The sequence below is a fragment of the Mirounga angustirostris genome, unplaced genomic scaffold (genome assembly GCF_029215605.1).
Source record: "Mirounga angustirostris isolate CCGP_5_RB_7025 unplaced genomic scaffold, mMirAng1.0.hap1 SCAF_5, whole genome shotgun sequence".
NCBI classification, from domain to species: Eukaryota; Metazoa; Chordata; class Mammalia; order Carnivora; family Phocidae; genus Mirounga; species Mirounga angustirostris.
The window spans coordinates 139724971-139745795 of NW_026991713.1; the positions used below are offsets into that span (position 1 = coordinate 139724971).

Sequence of the window (20825 nt, forward strand, 5' to 3'; positions counted from 1 at the left end):
AGGAGGCTCACAGCCCGAAACACGCATCCCTGAAGGCTTGTGTGCCTGTGCAGTGTGTCCAGCCAGCAGGGCAGGTGCAGGGCCCACTGGGTGCTGGTGGGAAGAGCAGACGCAAGCCCGGCACCCCCAGAGCATGGCAGGGACAACGGTCCCACACAGATCCTGCGGACAGTCTGTGCAGAGAGAGCACCTCCTACCCACACGCCCCAGCCCTTTCCCAGATGGCCCCCTGCTCCCGTCGGCCCCGTCAGACCCCAGGCATCCCCCGCACCAGCCCAGGCCTCCTGTGCCGGGCTGGCTCTCTCGCTCTATGCTGACAGGATCACAGGGTGTGAGACAGGCGCCATAAACGTGGCTACCCGCAATGGCCAGGGGACACACTCAGACTTGGGGCTCTGCCCAATGAGACAGGCACTGACACAAGCCTCCCCAGAGCTGGACAGCCCCACACACGGGGAGGTCCCTGGGAAGGATGACCAGCGACCACAGACTGGACAAAGGGCGCCGGCAACGTCCGAGGAGAACAGGGCCACCGTGTGACCATGCTCTAGGCGCTGGGTGGGAAATGCAGATTTCCAGGCCCCCCTCAGAGACCCTGATCCCTCTGGGAAAAGTGACCTCAAGGTCCAGCTGAAAAAGTGGGGAAACAACATTCTGGCCTGGAGAGAAGACCTACTATCACAGAGGGGTGCCCCCAGCAAGGGGGATTCTGGTGCTGGGGTCCCTCCAGGAGACTTTCACATCTGCCTGTACTCGAGCAACGCTGACCATCCTACCTGCAGATGGCACAGTTTACGGCCCCCCCTTCCTGGGGCTGCAGAGGCAGCTAGGAACCCCAGGAACCCACTGTGAGCTCAGCCTGCACAGCAGCCAGGGTGACCTGACGGCAAGCTCTAGCTGCTCTGTGTGGCGACAGGCACCGCGGGCTCCCGCAAAGACACGGGAGGAGTACGCTCACAGAACAGAGAGGGCCCCCTCTCCGTCCCCAGAAGGACAGTGTAACGACCACGTGCCCTCCCAGACCCTGGTCACACAGCAGGGCTGCTTGCCATGCCCCACGCGGCCCTCGGGGGAAAGAAACCAGGACTACCAGCGGGCGGCCAGCATGGGGGCCTTAGGCCTTGGGAAACCTCAGCCCCAAAGCAGTACCACAGAAGCTAGAGTGGCCCTAGCAGGGAGTGCGGCCTGCTCTCCCTGAAGCCCCCATACCTCTGCTTTGAGGGTAACTTGCTGGCTCTCTTCTCTTCCTCCTCCAGACGCCTGCGGGCCTCCTCCAGCTGGGTCAGGGGGTTGGGGGCCGGGTTGGGTGGCATGGTGGGGTCTTGAATGAAGAGGTGAGAGGGTTGGACGGAGTTCCGGAGCTGAGCACTGACCCAAGGGTGCACGGCCCCAGGACGCTCAATGGACAAGGGCCTGGAGCTCTCGTGGGCCTGCTGCTTCTTGGCGCCAGAAGACCTTCGGGAGCAAGAGAACAAGGCATGGCAGCATTTGAAAGCCTGGCCACAGGCGGGTGCCAGGAACCGGGCGGGGCAGGGGAGACCAAGCGCAGCACTGACCCTGGCCGCCAGGGAACGTCCACAGCTTCTCCCTGTACACACGGTACACACGTTCCTTTGTGGCACACTTCTTTTGTAATTTTTAAAAAATATTTATTTGAGAGAGAGAGAGGCGGGGGGGAGGGGCAGGAGGGAGCCTCAAGCAGACTCCCCACCAACTGCGGGGCTCGACCTCACGACCCTGAGACCATGACCTGAGCCACCTAGGTGCCCCTTCTGTAACAAATTTTTAATAACTTTATTATGATATAAATCCTATGTTACATAGGCTTTTTTTTTTAAGCTTTTAGTTTTTAAAAAACATTCTAATATCAAAATAAACGTGCTTTATGAGAAACCTGAAATATACAGAAAACTCAAAAAATAAATAAACAACCCAAAACCTCATAATTTTGAAATACCTACTCGGTTGGTATATTCTCTTCCCTGTTAAAAATACTAATTGGCGTAACTCTGAACATGTAATTTTTTCTGACTTTTCCCCACCTGTGCCTTTCTTACTAAACATAGAAAATGCTTTATGACTGTGCAGTTACGCCTCTGCTCAACCCGAGTGAGTTCCAGGGAAAACATCAGCCTCTTTTAGCCATGGCTGGAGCCCTCGGAAAGGGGGTTTAGCACCAGGAAGGAGCCCCAAGAAGAGGGCCCCCTGAGGAGTGGGGTAGGCTCAGTGCCCTCATGACCTTGGAAGTGCCCAAGGCTCGACACCCCAGGGGGCGGTGGGCTCTTCCTCCTAAAGAGACCTCCCTCTGGGGCCCAACCCCCACCCCCTCCCCACCCCCATCTGTACCCAACCTCCCCTCCCCCACTTCCTCCCAAACCCCATCTCCCTGGAACCCCTCATCTCGCCACACCATCCCCTCCAATCCATCTCCCCCCACCCCTCCTCCCACCCCCAGCCTCCTCTCCCCATCTCCCCACCCCCATTCCCTGTCCCCCATACCTCCTGGCCCCACCAGGTCCTCCCTCTCCCTGCCCCCCAACTCTAGAGAGACCAAAGGAACCTCAAGGGGATACTGAAACACCGTCATTTAATAAATAACAGCTTGTCCTAACAGCAAGCACCTTCCAACCTGAGACTGTTTCCAGATGTACCTTTTACTCTTCAACCACAGAAGCCCTCTGTTCGGGGAGGGAGGAGTGGCCAGGACAGAGCCACTCCTTGTGAAAACCCCAAAAAGAAAGAAATCTAGAGAAACCAACAATCCACCCCACCCCAACCAGAACAAGAGAGGGGCTCTGGAGAGACCCCTCACCCAGGACAGGTTTTGTGACTTTGCTTGTCCCCAGGGCCATGTGGAGACCAGACTCGGGGACCCAGACACGGGGATCCAGAGGCGGGCAGCGCCACCCCGTCTCACCACTCAGGACGCCCCCCCTGCCCCCCCACATACTCCACCCTCCCCAACCACGTCCAAGATGGAGGATCAGGCAAGTCTGAGACTGAGAAGTAGGGGAAGCCCACCCACCACGCAGCAGATGCCACGAGCCCCAGGGCCCAGGCAGGGGCTCTGGGAGTGATGTGATGTGTCCGCAGGCCAGGGGTGTGTCTGAGCCAGCCCCAGTCCCCCACGTGGGGCAGCAGTGGCTTATCTGCAGGCCTGGCTCCACGCTGTCCAGAGCAGCCTCTGGCCCTACAGGGGCCACACGGAGCTCAGAGGGATGCAGATGCCACAGACAGCCGGGGGCACGACCCGCTGCAAACACAGACGGCTTCTCCTGGGGGCTCTGTCTGGGGTGATGGGCAGGTACCAGCCTAACTTCCCCAGGAACTTAGGTCACTGTCACGTGGAGGCGTCACCACCCCAGAAATAACCTCGTGAGAGCAGCCGTGTGGCAGCAGGGCCCCTCCTTGGCAGGTGGGGTGCAGCAGGAGCTCAGACAGAGGCACGGTGACTCGAGATTGATCTCACCAGTGGGCACTCCTGCCCAGGACACTGAGGCAGCGCCAGGGTCCACAGGGGGCGGGGCAGGTGTCAGCAAGCTCACGTGGCCACAGAGATCTTGCTCCCTCTGTATGTGCCACGTGAGGAGACCGTGGGTGGCCAGGCCACCACTTCAAGGGCACTGGCAGCCGCAGGCCGGAGGCTCGTCAGGCTAGCTCTCCACACTGGTGTCCCCGCCCCAGGACACTGGGCGCTTCTTACCCGTGGCCGGCCTTGCGGTGCCTGCTGATCTCCTTCTCCCCTTCAATAATCCACTGCATGATCTTCTGGTTCTTCTCCGTGTCTTCCGACGGGCCTGGCACCTCAGTGCCGGCACTCTTCCCCAACTCAGCCTTCTTAGCATTTCTCCTGGAGGCAGTACCAGCCTTCCCGCTGCAAAAACAAGAGCTGGGGGTCACCTGCTGACGTGACCTGGCCTGACACTGGGCAGCTGTGACAATGCTGGGGGGCTGCCAGGGGTTTGTTTGGTGGGATGTGGAGGAAGGTGTCCGGACAGCACCAGCTGGGAGGGCTAGAGCACCTGTCCTTCACCCACCTGGTGGTGGCAGCCACAGGACCCAGTCACTCCTCGCCCAGACGCCTCCCTCTGAAACAGGTGCATCTTTACCTAAGCACCCTTCAAGGCTGGAGCCCTGGGAGGCCCAGCATCCGTGCGTGGTGCCCGGACTCTGCAGCTGACTGTGGCTGAATAACTTTGATTTTTTTAAATTATTTTTCTAAAGATCTGAGAGAGAGCTAGCTCAAGATAGCACAGCACACAAGTGAGGGGAAGAGCAGATGCAAAGGGAGAGACAGAGGGAAAAAGGCAGACTCCCCGCTAAGTACGGCGCCCGGACACAGGCCTTGATCTCAGGACCCTGAGATATGACCTGAGCCAAAGCCAAGTCAATGCTCGACCGGCTGAGCCACCCAGGCGCCCCTCATGGCTGAATGACTTTTACAGGGGAATCCTGGCCTAGAAAGCCACCATGACAGAATCCACAGAAGATGCAGCTTCTCACTGTGACCTTCCTCCCCGGGAAGACACACGTGGCCCTCATGGACACAGGCTCGGAGACAAAGGAACCACAGCCCCGATCCCAAAGCAAGGCTCAGGCCACCAGACACTCACCTGTAGGCCAGGCTGTCACTGGCGCTGGGGGCGGCGCCCACACTCTCTGAGTGGCCGCGGGGCTTGGATGCGTGGCCGTGCAGCTCCGGGCCCCAAGCGAAGCCACCCTGCACCCGGCGGGCAGCCTCCGCGTCCGCCTGCTCCTTGGGCCTGGCCGCACTGTGGTGGCCGTGGTGGTGGCTGTGCCTGTGGAGGTGCGGGCCAGCCGCGTCCAGCTTTGTCCCTGACTTGGGCGCGTGCTTACCATGCCCAGAGGGCATGCCCCCCAGCACCCCCACGATCTTGGGCACATGCACACTGTCGGGGGAACGGTGGCCGGGCCCTGGTGACTGACAGCCAGGCGTCCTCATGACCCGCTGCACGTGCTCATCCAGGATGCTCTCAGGATTCTCCTCGTGCGCATCCCGCAGTCCCATGCAGCCCACGTCTGCATAGCGGGGAGGGAAGTGGTGCCAGGCAGGAGCCAAAGGCAGCTTATGACTGGCCCCCGGGGGGCCAGAGGGCATGTCACCATCCTCGCCTTCTTCCTCCTGCAGGACAAGACCATGGGTCAGCGTCTGACACTGGTTGTGTCACGAAAATCTCACATTTGGGGTCACAAAGACAGAAGCCTGGCAGCACTGTCCTGGGGGCCCTGAGCCCTGAGCCCAGGATGAGGCGGGGCCAGGTGAGGCACCCGACGTACCGCTTTCTTGACTCAAGGGTGACGAGAGGGCCCCCCGCCCCGACCCAGCCGCAAGCGCTGGGCTCTGGGATACGGAGCTGCGCCCACTGCATTCGTGCGACCTCACACACACGCACATGACCACCGTGCACCAGCAGGCCCAGGGTCATTACGTCAGCCTACGTCCTGCCCACTGAGAAACCTCCATACTGAGTTTCCTTTCACATTTCTCAGTAAAGGTATTTTTACCTTTTCAACTGATTTTCCTATTCCTCAATTTTTTTTTTTTTAAAGATTTTATTTTATTTGCGAGAGAGAGAATGAGAGACAGAGAGCATGAGAGGGAGGAGGGAGATGAGATGAGATGAGAGCATCAGAGGGAGAAGCAGACTCTCCACTGAGCACGGAGCCTGATGCGGGACTCGATCCTGGGACTCCAGGATCATGACCTGAGCCGAAGGCAGTCGCTTAACCGACTGAGCCACCCAGGTGCCCTATTCCTCAATTTTTAAAAATTTTTAAAAAAATTTTTAGACTTTTGTCATCTCCACCCCCAATGTGGGGCTCGAACCCACAACCCTGAGACCAAGAGTCGTACGCTCCTCTGGCTGAGCCGGCCAGGCGCCCCTCCTATTTCTCAATTTTATTGCCGTATTTTCCATTATATTTCCAAACGGAATATTGCCCTTGTACAGAAGAGCTCTTGTTTTCTGCTTAATTATCTTGCTCTGTGTTTCTTAGTAAATTCTCACACTGAACTAGCTGAATTTCATTTGTCTGACGGTCCACAGAACCACATCTGTAAACATAAACATTTGGTCAGTCTGATTCCAAAAGATACATCTCATGTTGATTTTCTCATTTCACTGAACTGCGCAAACCAGAACAATGTTGAGTAAATTTGGTAATAACCAAAAAGGACGGGATAGATACCCCTGCAGTCTACTATAAACAAACCTCACAAACTTCGCCATGAAACTTCTCACTTAATAGGAAAGTATCTAAACGTCACTAGCACGGGTGGTCAGCTGCAGACACGTCAGCCCTGCTCAGGGCGGAGGTGGTGCTGAGAAGGACAGAGGGACGGGCACATGGGGGGGTGGACAGTGCATGTGCCCCTCACGGGCTCACACTGGGACCCTGGGCTCCCGCACCCCACCCCATGTCCCCATCCTGACCCCTCTGGCATACCCTCCCCAGGGCACTGAAAGTGACCCCAAAGGCAGCAGTGAGCAAGGGGGGCTCTCTCCATCCCCAGGGGGTGCGAGCTGGCGACACCCTGGACCGAGATCCAGTCTGTCTCAGTGGCTCTGCGTATAGAGGAAATCAATTTTAGGGTTTTGAAATGTTATAGGCTTAACTGAATTGTCTAGCTAATAGTTCTCACTTTCTTCTTTGTTCTTATTTTCCAAATTTTACAATAAAAATAAGTTATTTTTTCAAAGATTTATTAATTTATTTGAGAGAGCGAGCACGCACACACAGTTGGAAGAGGCAGAGGGAGATAATCTTGAAGCAGGCTCCCCACTGAGTGCAGAGCCTGATGTGGGGCTCGATCCCACAACCCTGAGATTGTGACTTGAGCTGAAACCAAGAGGCAGATGCTGAATTGATTGAGCCACCCAGGTGCCCCCCAAAAATAAGTTATTTTAAAATGTGTAGTTCTTCTTCTTCTTAAGATTTTATTTATTTGAAAGAGAGAGATACAGCGAGAGAGGGAACACAAGCAGGGGGACTGGGAGAGGGAGAAGCAGGCTTCCCGAGCAGGGAGCCCGATGTGGGGCTTGATCCCAGGACCCTGGGATCATGACCTGAGCGGAAGGCAGACGCTTAACGACTGAGCCACTCAGGCTCCCCTGTAGTTATTCTTAAAAAAGACTAATTTATGGCATATTTATATAGGATACAAAATCATACAAGATTGGGAGTCTCCCGTCCGTGTGGATTCCCTGTACGCAGGTAATTAAATCTGATTTTCTCCTGGGTTTCTGCGTTGAAACACAAAGGATGAGAGACGAGACTTCACTGTCAGTGGTGGGGCCGTGAGGGGCGCCTGTGGGAACAACGTGGCTGCAGCGGCTAAGCCCGGCACCCCTGGCCAGAGGCCGCCGCAGGCCCTGCACAGGGCCGCACACCTGAGCTGAGGCCATGTGCTCGCCCATTAGTTGCTGAATTGACAGGACAGAAACACAGGGGCTGTTGGTTTGAACATGTTCTGTGAGGTCACAGAGCACCGTGTAGTCCTTGTGCCCAGGTGCAGCCCCTCTATGAGTGAGGGCTCCTGCTGGATCTGGGCACAACTGCCCAGACCCGCTAGGGATGCCCCAGAGAAGAGGAGACTACGACTCCGCCTTGTACCTATAGCTAAGCTGCATCTAAAATGCCTGCCGGGTACACTGACCTGCCAGGACCACACGCACAGAGCCGCTGAGCCAAGACTGAAAACTCGGCCCAAGTATAAAAACTCGATCCTACAGCAAAAGGTGAACTCTTCCTCCCAAGCTCATTTCACAAAACGTCATGTACTCGTTTCATGAGCTGTTTGAGAGCTGCTGACTAAGGCTCGCGGAGGGCAGCCTCACCCAGACGGGGCTCAGCGTGCCGGCTTTGTTGCCCACTACAACATGCCATGCTTCCCGCCACTCTGCTCCTGACAGCCCCCGTCACTCACTAAGGCCTCCAGGGGGACCCCGAGGAAGAGGTGGCCTCACTGGAACCCAGCATGTCAGCTCACACAGACCCTCGGGCCGGCATCTGTGCTGTGGGGCCCTGGTCTCTATGAGGGAGGAAGCACAAGACGCTGGCCACACTCACGTACATGTCCCTGCACAGTGCTTGAAAATGTGTGCACGCAGACTCCCTCCCGGAGAGCACCGCCCTCAGTCCGACTGCCTCAGCGACCACACCCGCCTTCCTGGTACCCACCACCAACCCCAGGTTCTGAGAAGCTATGTGAAATCTGAAACATGTGTGTGGAGGGGGCAGGCCCCTTGTTTCAAAGTTGGGTGTCACATGAGGGAGGTCCAGAAACCCTGAGGGCAGCTGCAGGGCATAGCCGTGGAACCCACCGAGCATGGCCGTGGGCCGTGGCCCAGGACCACCCTCACAGCAGCGTCTCCAGACGTCGGATGCACACGACCCAGCTGGGAGCATGCGAAGTGGAAGACGGCAGGCCCCTGCTGAGGGGTTCTGACAAGGGTCTGTGGAGGGCTCAGGGGTGTACTGTAAATACAAACGTCAGGTAGAGAAATACCTCCTTTAAGCACCATCACATTTTTGAGTTTAAGGTGCTGGGCATAAAATATTGAGAAAAGAACAGAAGACACCCAAGTGGTGGTGACCATTTTTTCTTTTCTCTTTCTCTTAAACTCTACCCTCAACATGGGGCTCAAACTCATGACCCTGAGATCGAGTCGCACGCTCTACCTGAGCTGGTCGGGCGCCCCCACTTTTAATGTCCGCAGGGAACTCCACGTGCTAAGAGAAAAGCAGAGGCCTGACTCCAGGTACTCAGAGGCCTGTGGCTCCAGGAGGACAGACTGCAATGGCCTTGAGGAGAAACAACCTCGTAAGGTGTGGGGAGCCAGGGAGGGCCTCACTCGAGGGGCTTGCTTGTCATCAATGTCTCAGCACAAAGCCCGTGAACGTGTGTGGAAGTGAATCTTGCAGGATGACACGCAGGGACAACAAAAGCAAAGTGTCTCTTTGGCAGTTATAGGCAGAAAAGGTCCTCTGAACCCCCCACCGTGCATGCCTGGCCTTCATGTCTCCTGGGGGGCAAGCTTAAAGCAAATAAATTATCAATCATACTAAATTTCCCTATTATCCAGCACTCTATCAAGGAAGGCCACAGATCAGAGAACAAGATACCCAGAAGTCTATGTCCGAAACTAAAGCCTTTCTGCGTTCTGAGATGACAAGTGGGAGCTACCAGCCCTTCCTGCCAAGTACACGCTCCGCTCTGCACATGCACGTGGCACAGAACCAGGCCGTGTCCATGACGGGCCTCCATCTATCAGCACTCAGGGAAATTCTCAGTTCTACACCCTGAGGGAGCCTAGGGGACACGGAGATGTGGCCAGCAAGGCAGACGGGAGGACCAGCCCTTAGAGCCTGCAGCAGTGAGGGGAAGGGAGCGGGAAGGGGCCAGGACCTGAGAGCCCGCCTCTGAACCATCTTCCCATAAGAAGGTGGTCAAGGAACCCCAGCCCTGCAAAGAGCCAAGGAGCTGCTGCTGAGCGCCTATGGGTTGCTCCAGGCCTTGGCTTGGCAACCCCCCAACCATGCGCACCTGCCCCCCAGGAGACATGAAGGCCAGGCATGCACGGTGGGGGCTTCAGAGGGGCAGGCATCCCAGGAGAGCAGCCAGACCCCAGGATAGGGCCAGGGTGTGTCAGGAGCCAGCACGCTGGGAGAGCCGGGAAGGGGCTCCTTGGGGCCTGAAGCTGTCTCAACCCAACCGCAAGAAGATAATTCAGGAACGGAGATGTGGTGTGGCCTTCCCCAGGGGGCGCCCACTCACCATCCGGACGCGTTTCAGCCGCTCCTCCAGCTTCTCCTCGGCCTCCCGTGTCCGCTGGATGGCCTCCAGGCGGTGGATGAGCTCCGCGGCGAACTTCTGGGGCTCCACACGGATTTCCTTTGGCATTCGGTAAGTGCGCTACAAGGAGACACCGCTGATTAGCCAGCCACGTGCAGCTTTCAACGGCCACCCCCATGCCAAGATGGCAGCTGAGCTCTTTCTGGGTGATAAGAAATAGCCTATGAAATCTGCACTTTCTCTTCAAGCAAGTGTTCGCGTTTTCTCCCTTTCGCTTGGTGTCCACCTCCTCGTTACCCACTTTCCTTGTTGGACTGAAGCTGTCCTTCACCCAGCCCTGACCGAGGAGGACGAACAGAGCTCTAGCAATGCTTCCCCAGCCTCGTGAGCAGAGAACTGGGGGTCTAGAGCAGACAGGAGCCGGGTTGGGTCTGGTTAGGTCATCAGGGCAGCGGTTGGCAGGGCCCCAGCTAGTAGGAGGTTCTGGTGTCCTAAGCCCAGGTGTACCCTTCACCTCGGCGCCCCCCTACCCTAGCCCAGAGAAGGGCCTCTAACACGACTGGCCAGGCCAATCCCCAGTGAGGCCTGATCAGAGGGAAGGGAGAGCTGCAAGGACTATGCAGGAGGGAGAAGCCAAGTCCAGGAGCCCCAGGGGAGAAACGGCCCGCGACCGTCCTGCACAGCACAGAGAACTGCTGTGCACTCTTCGGCCAGATTCCCTAACTGCTGCTACCTGCCAGTTACTGTCATTCCCTCCCACACACACGGACGCACACAGGCATTTTCTTGACCGTCCAGTGGTGCCTAACGCCGGACAGGAGTTTGTCCTGGAGGCGAGGAGGCGAGACCCAAGAGGAAGGGGCAGCTGGGGGTGCCCAGTGTTCCCAGAAGAGCCTGGGCAGTGGGGACAGCCAAGTGGCTGAGGCTCTGAAGGAATCTTCCTGGACAGGACTTTCAGACAGACAAGAGAGGCCTAGAGGCCAGTGGGGTTGGCCGGGGAGTGCTGGCTTCTCTGGGTACCGCGCCGAGCAGAGAATGCCACCGGGACCCACATGGGACTGAAGGCTGAAGGCCAGACGTCCAGATGGCAAGAGCTTCGCAGTCCTGACCACATGACGTGACACGCAGGCCACGGGCAGAGAGAAAAGTCCTGACAAGACCGAACCACACGCACATGAAGTGACACCGGCGAGAGGACACGTGGGAGGCTCGGCCCTGCGGCAGATGCACACCCCCAAGCCCGTGTGTTCTGGAAAAGAGCCTCTAGGCTGCACAATTATGCTTCTGAAAGTAGCAACCTGCCGGAAGTTACAAAGACCAGATCTGTACAAACCAACAACCTTCCAGCTGGGGAGGAACAAAACAGTCACAAAGGAAAAAGTTTCAGTCATTAGAACCAGGACCTCCTGGAGCGTGAAAACGGCCCCTCCCTCAGCCATAAGGAGCAGACATCTCACCCCTGGATGGTCAGCACCGGCTGGCGCCCTTGTGGCCCTGACACACAGCCCCTCAGCCTGGCCCGGGAGCCCCTGCAAGTCACACAGCGCAGTGAAGGCACGAGGGGCAGCTGTGGGCCGTGCGGGTCTGGCACGCACTTCCTGGGCCCGCCTCCGCCAATGACAAAAGAACGTGTGCAGGACCCTGGAGCAGGCCGGCGTCACCCGCAATCACGGCCCTCCAGAACCTCTGTGAAGATGAGGACCGCTGTTTGCTGGTTTGTTAGGTAAGAAACGTTACCCTTGAAAATAAAAGGGAGTTATTTTACCAAGAAAAATGGCTTTGTTCAGAAAAACAAAGAACTGCAACTGAAAACAAGCAATGTATGGCAAAAATCATAGACCACTCCCTCAAACAAAGGAAAGGACGATATTTTACAGAGAAGGGGGAGGAAGCTGGGGGGCTGCTGTGAAGGCAAGTCCGCTGGAGAGAAGCAAGCGTCCAGGGTGATGGCGGCTGGGCAGAAAAGTTGCAGGAACACGCAAAGCACTATTCCCGCACCCCGTGAGTCAGCTCCCTCCGTGATGTGCCATCAGCAGGAATCTGTTGGCAAGTGTCCCACACAGGAGGGCTTTCTGATGCAGGCACCCCAGACCCTAAGGCCACGCGGGCCCCACACTGCTTCTCTCCCTCCCCCACCGAGGCCTGCGGTGCTCAGCTGGGCTGCTTCTCCGCACTCCTGCGTCCCTGCACTTCCACGACCCTGTCATGTCTGACAATCTGAAGCCAGTTCTCGTGCAGGTGGCCCTCAACGTGGGCTGTGTCCTGGTGACATCCCCCGCAAGAGGCCCCTAGGGGCGCCAGGCCCTCCTCACTGTCCTCACAAGGGCAGCATCCGTCTGTCCCACCACAGAAAGTCGCTTCTTCCCGCTGTGAGCAAATACTTCCCGAGGGACCATCCGGGATGATGTCAGTGTCCTGTCCCTCAGCACACTCTACTTGTTCCTTTTACCAGCAGAGATGCACAGATTTCTCCTGCACCACCACGGACTCTGACGCTCCAGCAGAGCCTGGGGGAGGGAGCACCTCCACGCGGCTCCTGTGTCCGCTCACTCCCTTCCTTTCAGGGACATGGGATACCTTCTGCTTCCCCTGCCCAGACCCAGTTCTGAGTTTCAGCGTCCGCAGAGCACAGCTGGGGGACGCAGGCCGCACCACACAGTGAGGCAAAGGCATGGGCAGGCACCTGCCTGGGCTGAGGCCCAGGCGGCTCCAGACAACACAAGCCAGCCTGGCAGGCGCGCCCTGAGAGGGAGCCCCAAGAGGTCACTGGCAGCGCGCACACACTCCCCACAGCGTCTTCCGCTCCTCCCCGAGCAGACACCGTCAGTGCCTATGTAGGCCAAATCTGGGCCATGCCCAGGGTGGGCTGGGAGGTGACAAAATGCTGGCCCACCCTTTCCTCAGAAGTAAGAGCACACCCACATCCTTTCTTCTCAACCATCAACCACCACTTTTCTCATTCGGGAATTGAAGTATCTGGAGAAGCTAGAAGACTCTAACTGAGGAGCCCTGACCATGGACAGGTGTGCAGCGATCCCGCACAGAAACCGCTGACGGGAGCTCACAGGCACCCATGGGCTGGAGACTCCTGAGAGCTTTCCTTCTCTCCCTGAGAAGGGTCTCCCGTTCAGTCAGTGGGCCGAATAAGGAAAGCTACCCCTCCCTTCACCCACACAGAAGCTGCGCAGGTGGAGACAGGCTGCCCGGCCTGCTCCGTGCGGCCCCCCAGTGCCCATAGTCGGGGCCACCAATCCCCTCACTGTTTTCACACTATGAGGCAAAGCAGAAGAAAGCCCTCCCAGGAACCTGGCGCCAGGGTCACTACGTGTCGACGACGGAGCCAGTCAGGAGGCCCGTGCGGGGGCCGGGCCCGGGCATGAAGCCAGTGATGAGCTGAGAGCTGCTCTCCCACCTCAAGGAGAAGCACTTCACTTGACAGGATGCGTGAAGACTTCCCGGCAGGTGCTGTGTCAGGCCCTCCCTGGTCCTGTGGGGGACCGTGCCGGCTACACCTACAAGCCGCCCATGCTGCCCCCTCCAGCCTGCGGGGTGTGACCGTGTGGGGCCACGTGCTGAACCTGGACGTGAGCTGAGCTCACAAGAAGCCAGGCAAGCGCCTTTCCCACTGCCCAGTGCCACGGCGGCCAGGTGGGGTAGGGAGAAGGGTTGGGTATGGTCCAAGAGGACTGGGGAGCCCCGACCTCCCTGACGGGAAGGGGACGGCTATGCAGCCGAACTTACAGGAATGTGAGGTAGAGGCACCCGCCCGTTGACCTGGACGCTCTCCTGCATCTCCCGGCGGTGCTGCTTGCGGATCCTGTACGGTGGGATTCCATCCCTGTCCAGAAGAAGGAGAGCCTAGTGTGAGGGCAAACAGAACAGCTCAACGAAACTCTGCTGTGCTGGTTCTACCTGGAGTAGAGCAGCATGGCCCGCTTTCTACGCCTTCATAGCTAAGAATGGTTTTTCCATTTTTTTTTTTTTAAGATTTATTTATTTAGGGGCGCCTGGGGGGCTCAGCCGTTGCGCATCTGCCTTCCGCTCAGGTCATGATCCCAGGGTCCGGGGATCGAGCCCCACATTGGGCTTCCCTGCTCCACGGGAAGCCTGCTTCTCCCTCCCCCACTCCCCCTGCTTGTGTTCCCTCTCTCGCTGTCTCTCTGTCAAATAAATAAATAAAATCTTAAAAAAAAAAACTTCTTTCCTTTCGCGAATATATGTCCTTTTCTTAGAAAGAATTAAGACTTTTCAAGAAAAAATGTGCTGGCAAATTTTCATTGTAGTAGCCGGTTCCGGGAAGAGAGAACACCAAATGCTATAAATGCCCAATCCGAAGCCATCGACTGCTCATGGGGGTCGTGGCAAGTACTGCTGAAACCATGGTCATTTCAAGGAAGAAGCTGCTATACACACATCAACATTTTATCTTAAAGGTTTGACACAAAGGAGAAGGAAATGATGGGGACAGACGTGTCTCGCGATGTCACCACCATGTGGTCCCCACAGAGGAGAAGACGAGGTGCCCCAGATGCGCAGCGACTCGGGGCTGGCTGGTGTGGCCCGGGAACGGCCCACGCTGGCTGGGTTGCACAGCACGAGGCAGGGTCAGAGGAACACGTGGACACAAGCACAGAAGAGCACACACTCTGAAAACGCTACAGGAAGTGGGAGCACAGTTTTAAGAGCTGTTCCCTGCAGAAAGACAGGTTCAGGAAGAAACAAGCTGCTGGCTGGGGAAGAGACGCCGGGCAGCCAGCTGAGAGCTACTGCCGCCACCCACTGCGGTCTCACACCTGCTCACTGTCCCCGCCAAAGGCTTCTCTGGCCCTGACAGTGGCGGGCAGCGCCCGGGCTTCGGCCCCCAGCCCCCAGCCCCCGTCTTGGTCAGGAACCTCCCATCAGTGGCAGTCAGGTGACTGAAAGTGGGGTAAATCTGACGTTCATGGGCAGTCACGACCCCAAATGCCCTTGGCAGGCTGGTCGGGCCACGCTCTGATATAACCATAGAGTGTTTTACACCACCAAACTTCTGGTGCATTTGGGTCCCAAAAACCACCTGCCAAAAAGCAAAGCCAAGTGTCAGAAAGTAAGTACTTTCCCGCAAAGGGAAGGCCTCCCTGGAGAGGACAATGGAAGAATAAGGTCCACTGTGACCCCTGAGGGACACTGAGGTTCCAGGGGGCTCTGGACGGTCGCCGAGGCCTCTTGGACACGAGCAGCCCCAGCGGCTATCCCTGAGTCCTCCAGGCACCGGGGCCAGCACAGAACCAGCCACACCAGCTCCCGTCCGGCTCCTGTCATCCCGTGGCCTACGCAGAGTATGTGATAGAGACTAGATCTGGAACAATGACAGCAGGGCCCTGACAAAGAGGGACCCCAGCACAGCAAGCATTCTCGGCACTACCACCTGCCCCCCAACGGTTTTCCCTCTTTCAAAGGTCCCAGGAGAGAAGCCTACGGAAAAGTCAGGATGTGTCATGATACTTCGGGCAGTGCAAGCCTGTCTGTGCATCAGCTGGGGGGCCGCACAACGTTTCCTAGGAAGACAGGCCCCGCTGGGACCGGCACAGGACGCGGCCGAGGGGCAGGCACTCACACGCTGCTGTCGGTGAGGGACAGGCTGTCAGCGTCGCTGGACAGGCTCTGCTGCTCACTGTCGTTGGCGCTGGTGGCCGGGGCGAGAGCGTAGCCAGAGCTGACATAGTAGGGGTTGACGGGCTCCCGCCAGGACCCACACCTGTGAACAGAGAGCAGAGGTCAGCAGCAGCCCAGCAACACGTGGCGCTCACCCCCTTTCCCGAGTCACCTGGACGCCCTGGCTCCGGAACCGCACACGCAAACCCTCCAGAGGAGACGGCACAAGGGGCCGGTGTCCGTCCTGCCTCCGCCCACTGCTCTTCCCAGATGTCTCTCCAGACCTTCCCTGTGCATTTACACAGATGCCTCGGTGAGCACACAGACCGTCATCTGTATGTGCATTTTTACGCACCCAACTAAAACGGGACCCTCGTGCACACGTCCGAGAACCGTCATAGGACGGGACATGCAAGACAGGAGGGAAGGGACACCTCACGCTGCCTTCTCATCACTTCCTCCACCTTCAGGGCAGATTCGCCAGAACGTGCCACTGGGTTTCAGTCTGCATCTCCCCGAGAGGTGACAGGGCAGCCGTTCACACATCATTTACACCCTGTTCTCTGTCCGTTACCTGCTCACACCTTTCGTCCATTTTCCACCGGGATGTTCAGGAATCTCCCAAAGCCTTTAAATATTCTTACTACTAACTTCTAATTACACATGCGAAAAATACTTTCTCCCTAAATGTCACTTTTCTAACTTTGTTTAGATTGATTTTGGTCACACAAAGGTTTTCATTTCTATGAAATCAGACTTACCAATCTTTTCCTTCATAGATTTTTTGTATCTTAGTAGGCAGGCCTTCCTCATTCCAACATTAAAAATATATTCTTTTATTTTTCCTCAAATGCTCCAATAGTTCGTTTCTTTTTAAATTTCAAACTTTACCTAAAATGGTGGGTATATAATCTACCTCATTCCCTTGCATCAAAATGGAGAGCCGGTTGTTAGCACCAAATACTGAATAATCTACCTTATTCTGAGTAACTTTCAACGCCAGTCCTTGTCATCCTTCCATGGGCCTCTTCCTGGAGGCTGCGCTCTTCTCCTGTCTAGGCGCCTCCCCCACCACCCACGGCCATGTCACCGCAGCACGATCGACCCCTCCTCCTCCCCCAAACTCTGTCCTCCTAAAGCAACATACAGATCTTAGGCCAAGTGACAAACGACAGCAAGGTTCTCTGACAGCTCCAACACGACGGGGGCCCGTCGAGCCCTCCTGGTGGCTGGGGTACCCATGTCGAGCGCTCAGTGATTTGTACACAAGGCCCGGGACGCAGTCCCACCTTGGGCTCTAGCCTCACTTCTGGTAACAGGACCGAACGCTTGTCACCCGCATGGACAACAACCTGTGCCAAGTGCCGGGGGGGACCTGGGATGAATCGGTGCAATCCTCAGACCCCAGAAGGAGTGACAACCATCACCGATCGACAGAACTTTCTGGAAGCCCCAATCCTAACCATGCACACACTCAGTGGAAAAGACGCTTGACAAGACCTGGAACCAGGTACCTCAGTATCCTGAACACCCATCACGCAGGATGTGCAGGACTGGGCTGGGCCAGGCACTGTGGCTGGAAGAGAGGCCCGACCGAGTGGGGTCAACTCTCCCGGTGGTCTTGGCATCCACTGCCTCAGGAGGAGCAGTACCTGAGGCCACGAAAGCCAGAGGAGTACCAGGTGATCCTCCTACTGCAGCCAGGAGGCCACACAGGTGGCCAGCGACACAGCCACATAACTTACCCACCAGCTCCACGTCCCCGCACCAGAGAGGAGTAACTCACTGCCCTACAGCACATCTGCTCTTCTGACCCACCCGCCGCAGACTGACCCCTCCTCGGAGGCCGTGAACTGGTTCCAGCCGAATGACGGCCGAGCCAGGGCAGCGCATGTTCTTCAGAACAGGGTCCGCGCTTGCAGGAAGGGATGGGGACACGGACAGCAACGCAGACAGCCTGTCCCTGGCCCTGTTTGTTTATACCTCCTCATCTAGAGTATATCTGACGTGAAGCAGACAAAATGATGGGAGCCTGCAACATCATAAAATTTTTTTATTTTTACTTTCTTTTTTAAAGTAAGTTCTAGGCCCAACATGGGGCTTGAACTCACGACCTGGAGATCAAGAGTCGCACACTCTACCAACTGAGCCAGCCAGGCACCCCTATCATAAAACATTATTTTTAAATGACACTGTTATTCCTCTTCTATACTTAAAAAAATAAAACCACCAATATTTTTTTTTTTAAGATTTTATTTATTTATTTGAGAGAGAGAGAATGAGAGACAGAGAGCATGAGAAGGAGGAAGGTCAGAGGGAGAAGCAGACTCCCTGCTGAGCAGGGAGCCCGATGCGGGACTTGATCCCGGGACTCCAGGATCATGACCTGAGCCGAAGGCAGTCGCCCAACCAACTGAGCCACCCAGGCGCCCAAACCACCAATACTGTCACCACTCTAACCACTACTGAAATCCTCATCCCAGGCTAAGTGCTAAATAAACTTTTTTCGTTTCCCCGCTTCATTTAAAGAATATTAAACTTTGGTAATTTTCTGTAAATACCCATTTGGTCAAACGAGAAAAAAACCTTCAAATTAAAGGGAAAAAGGTAGCCTGGCACGGAAGGCCCAGCCCACAGAGCATGCTGGGGAGCGTGGTGGCCCTGGAGCTCTGCTCCCTGCAGGCACTGGCCTCTGCCCTGCCCCCATGCAGCAGGACCCACGTCCAGCAGGACTGTCTGGTCCCTCCCCAGACAGGGCCCCAGCGTGCCTTTCACATGGACAAACAGTCCATCTTTCGGGCTCCCAGCTGGCTAAGTTGGTGGAGCATGTGACTCTTGATCTCGGCGTGGTGAGTTCAAACTCCACACTGGGTACAGAGATTACTTAAACAAACAAAACTTAAGAAAATAAAAAGTCCATCTTTAAGGCAGAAACCAAGAAAAACACAATTTCTTAATTTTCTACAGCCTCCAGTATAGAGCAAACCCCACTATGTACAGGAGCTCTAAGTTCAGATGACAAAGGGGAGAGAAAAGAAAAAGCTGGTTATCTGTTTACCTGGTTAATTGTTTACCTTTTTAACCTTCTAGACAGCAAAGCTGGCCCTTGGGACAAAGACTGAGTGCCCTGGGCCTTCGCTGCTGGCTGACACGACGAAGTTCTGGCCCGTGACCGGCGAGAGGAAATGCCAGTGGGGGAGACCGTGTCCCCACAAGACAGCCAGGCACCGGAGCACAGGCACGCACACACGCGCGCACACACGGGCACAGCCAACATAGCCAATTTTCCAGGTGCTGCCGGTAGAGAAACTTCCGACTTCTCCGTACCTTTCAAAGTTCTCAGAGTAAAATCTCGATGGGATGGACACGAACATGCCCAACCGCGAACATGCCCTGCCTCTGCGTTGCCTTTCTCTTTGGTTGCTGTTTGCAGAACGTTGGGTTTCCTTCTTTTGACGTTTAATTTGATATATGTTATTTTTACTCTTGTGTGTCTTCTGTAAAACCCAGTCTTTTTAAGATCCAGCTGGACAATTTTTTTCTTCAAATTGCATCATCTGATCCTGCTGTGCTGGGTGTGATCACTGTCAGAGAGGGGGTTGTCCACCGTCTCGTCACTAGCTTTCTGTTTGTCCTCCTGTTCCACATTCTTTAGTTCTTTCTTGCCTTCTTTTGGGATAATTTTTATTTTCCATCTCCTCTCTCTAACAAAATAACCCTTTTACGATGCTTTCAGTGGTTCCCGTGAAGATCACAGCAGGAGCCCTGGCGTATCAAAGTCCCCCCTGGCAACACAAGGTCAGAATTAATTCCATTCACTTCACTTGCACACTCACGTGCTGTTGGTCTCCTGTGTTTTAACTCTAAACATCTTACACCCCACAGGACACTGTTAGTATGGTTTTGTCCCGTGGATGGTCACCTAGAGTTACCGGCATATGTGCATCAGGTAGTCTCCAGCTGACAGCTGGTTCTTTCTGTTTGAAGAACACTCTTAGCGGTCTCCTTCGGGAAGGGGCGGCTGCCAGCAGCTGAGGCTGTCTTCATCACCTTCATTCTCCAGAGATGTTCTCTCTGGGTTGGAAACCTACTTCTATGGAACCCTTGGGCACGTCTGCTGGGAATGTAAAATGGGACAACCGCTAAGGAACCAGACCCCAGTACGGCAGTTCCTAAACAACAGAACAGAATGACCATATGATCCAGCAACTCGACTGCATGGTATGTCTGCAGGAACGGAAAGCAGGGTCTGGAAGAGAGGCCTGTCCCCCTGGGCCCTGGGGAACATGGCCTGCTCCACAGAAGGCAGCGAGGCACCTGCCTGCGCACCGCCCCACGGGCTCTAAGGCTGGCTGACGGCGACTTTCCCACTGCTAGCGCCCAGGGCCAGAGCGCGTCCCAGTCCCCATCCCTCACAGGGTGCTGCGCCCTGACGCACCACGAACAAGGGCAGCAGGACCCCAACCCGGACGCAACACCAGCTGCTAGCCCAAAGGACAAAGATCTGCTTCACTGTCCCAGCAGTCACGTTTAGAGCTCTTTTTCTTTTCTAAGACGGTCCCGTGTCTCCTGCCTCCTTTCACCTGGGCGGCTCCTCAGTCCTCACTCTCACCGACATGACGTTTCCAAGAGTCTAGGCCAGGTACTCTGCACAACAGTTCATGGTTTCCTCACTGTGACATTCACAGTGGGCATTTTTCGGCAGGACTGTCACAGAAATGATGCTCAGTCACCCCAAGAGCATTGAGGTTGGTTGGTCCCAATAGTGGTAGCAAACCAAGTGCCCGCCAACTTTTTCCACTCTATTATTTTTCTTTTGTCATTAATAGGTAATTTGTGGGGAGACACTCTGAGATTACATGCAAATTCTGTTACCACCCGATGATTTTCTAACCCCTTCATTCAGTTGTATTTCCTCGCTGGTATTCCACTGTAAGGAACACACTGGGGACGCCTGGGTGGCTCAGTCAGCGAAGCGTCTGCCTCTGGCTCGGGTCGTGGTCCCAGGCTCCTGGGATTGAGTCCCGCATCGGGCTCCCTGCTCAGTGGGGAGCTTGCTTCTCCCTCTCCCCTCTGTGCTCTCTCTCTCAAATAAATAAAATCTTTAAAAAAAAAAAAAAAAGCAACATGTTCTCGCCACCTGCCTTTAGTTACATGTGTGTAGACCCGGACTGTTACTCCATCCAGTGGATTACAATACACTACTTTCTTTTCTGCTCATACCTGGCACTGCCCGTCAGCCTACGAACACTCCCTCGCTCTCTGGCACCCCCTGCCCCAGCCCTGAGAGTCTCACCAAGAAGGTGTCCATGAGCTGCATTATCTGGATCCCTGTGGTTTTCTCTTTCTCATTTTTTTAAATCATGTTGTCTTA

General features: G+C 55.9%; 1 protein-coding gene across 5 annotated transcripts in view; it reads right to left on the minus strand.

The window, feature by feature from the left end:
- The window catches only part of AXIN1 (axin 1), a 61266-nt gene that overhangs the window by 3746 nt on the left and 36695 nt on the right, over window positions 1–20825 (minus strand). For 3 of the 5 annotated variants that reach the window (XM_064592218.1, XM_064592217.1, XM_064592219.1), the window contains exons 3-9: window positions 15624–15740; window positions 15414–15554; window positions 13559–13655; window positions 9800–9937; window positions 4614–5143; window positions 3704–3874; window positions 1210–1455 (exon numbers count right to left, since the gene is read on the minus strand). In XM_064592218.1, coding sequence (XP_064448288.1) covers window positions 1210–1455; window positions 3704–3874; window positions 4614–5143; window positions 9800–9937; window positions 13559–13655; window positions 15414–15554; window positions 15624–15740 — 1440 coding nt within the window. The remainder of the gene's footprint in view (window positions 1–1209; window positions 1456–3703; window positions 3875–4613; window positions 5144–9799; window positions 9938–13558; window positions 13656–15413; window positions 15555–15623; window positions 15741–20825) is intronic. The other 2 variants (XM_045874561.3, XM_054507398.2) reach the window with 1 other exon arrangement.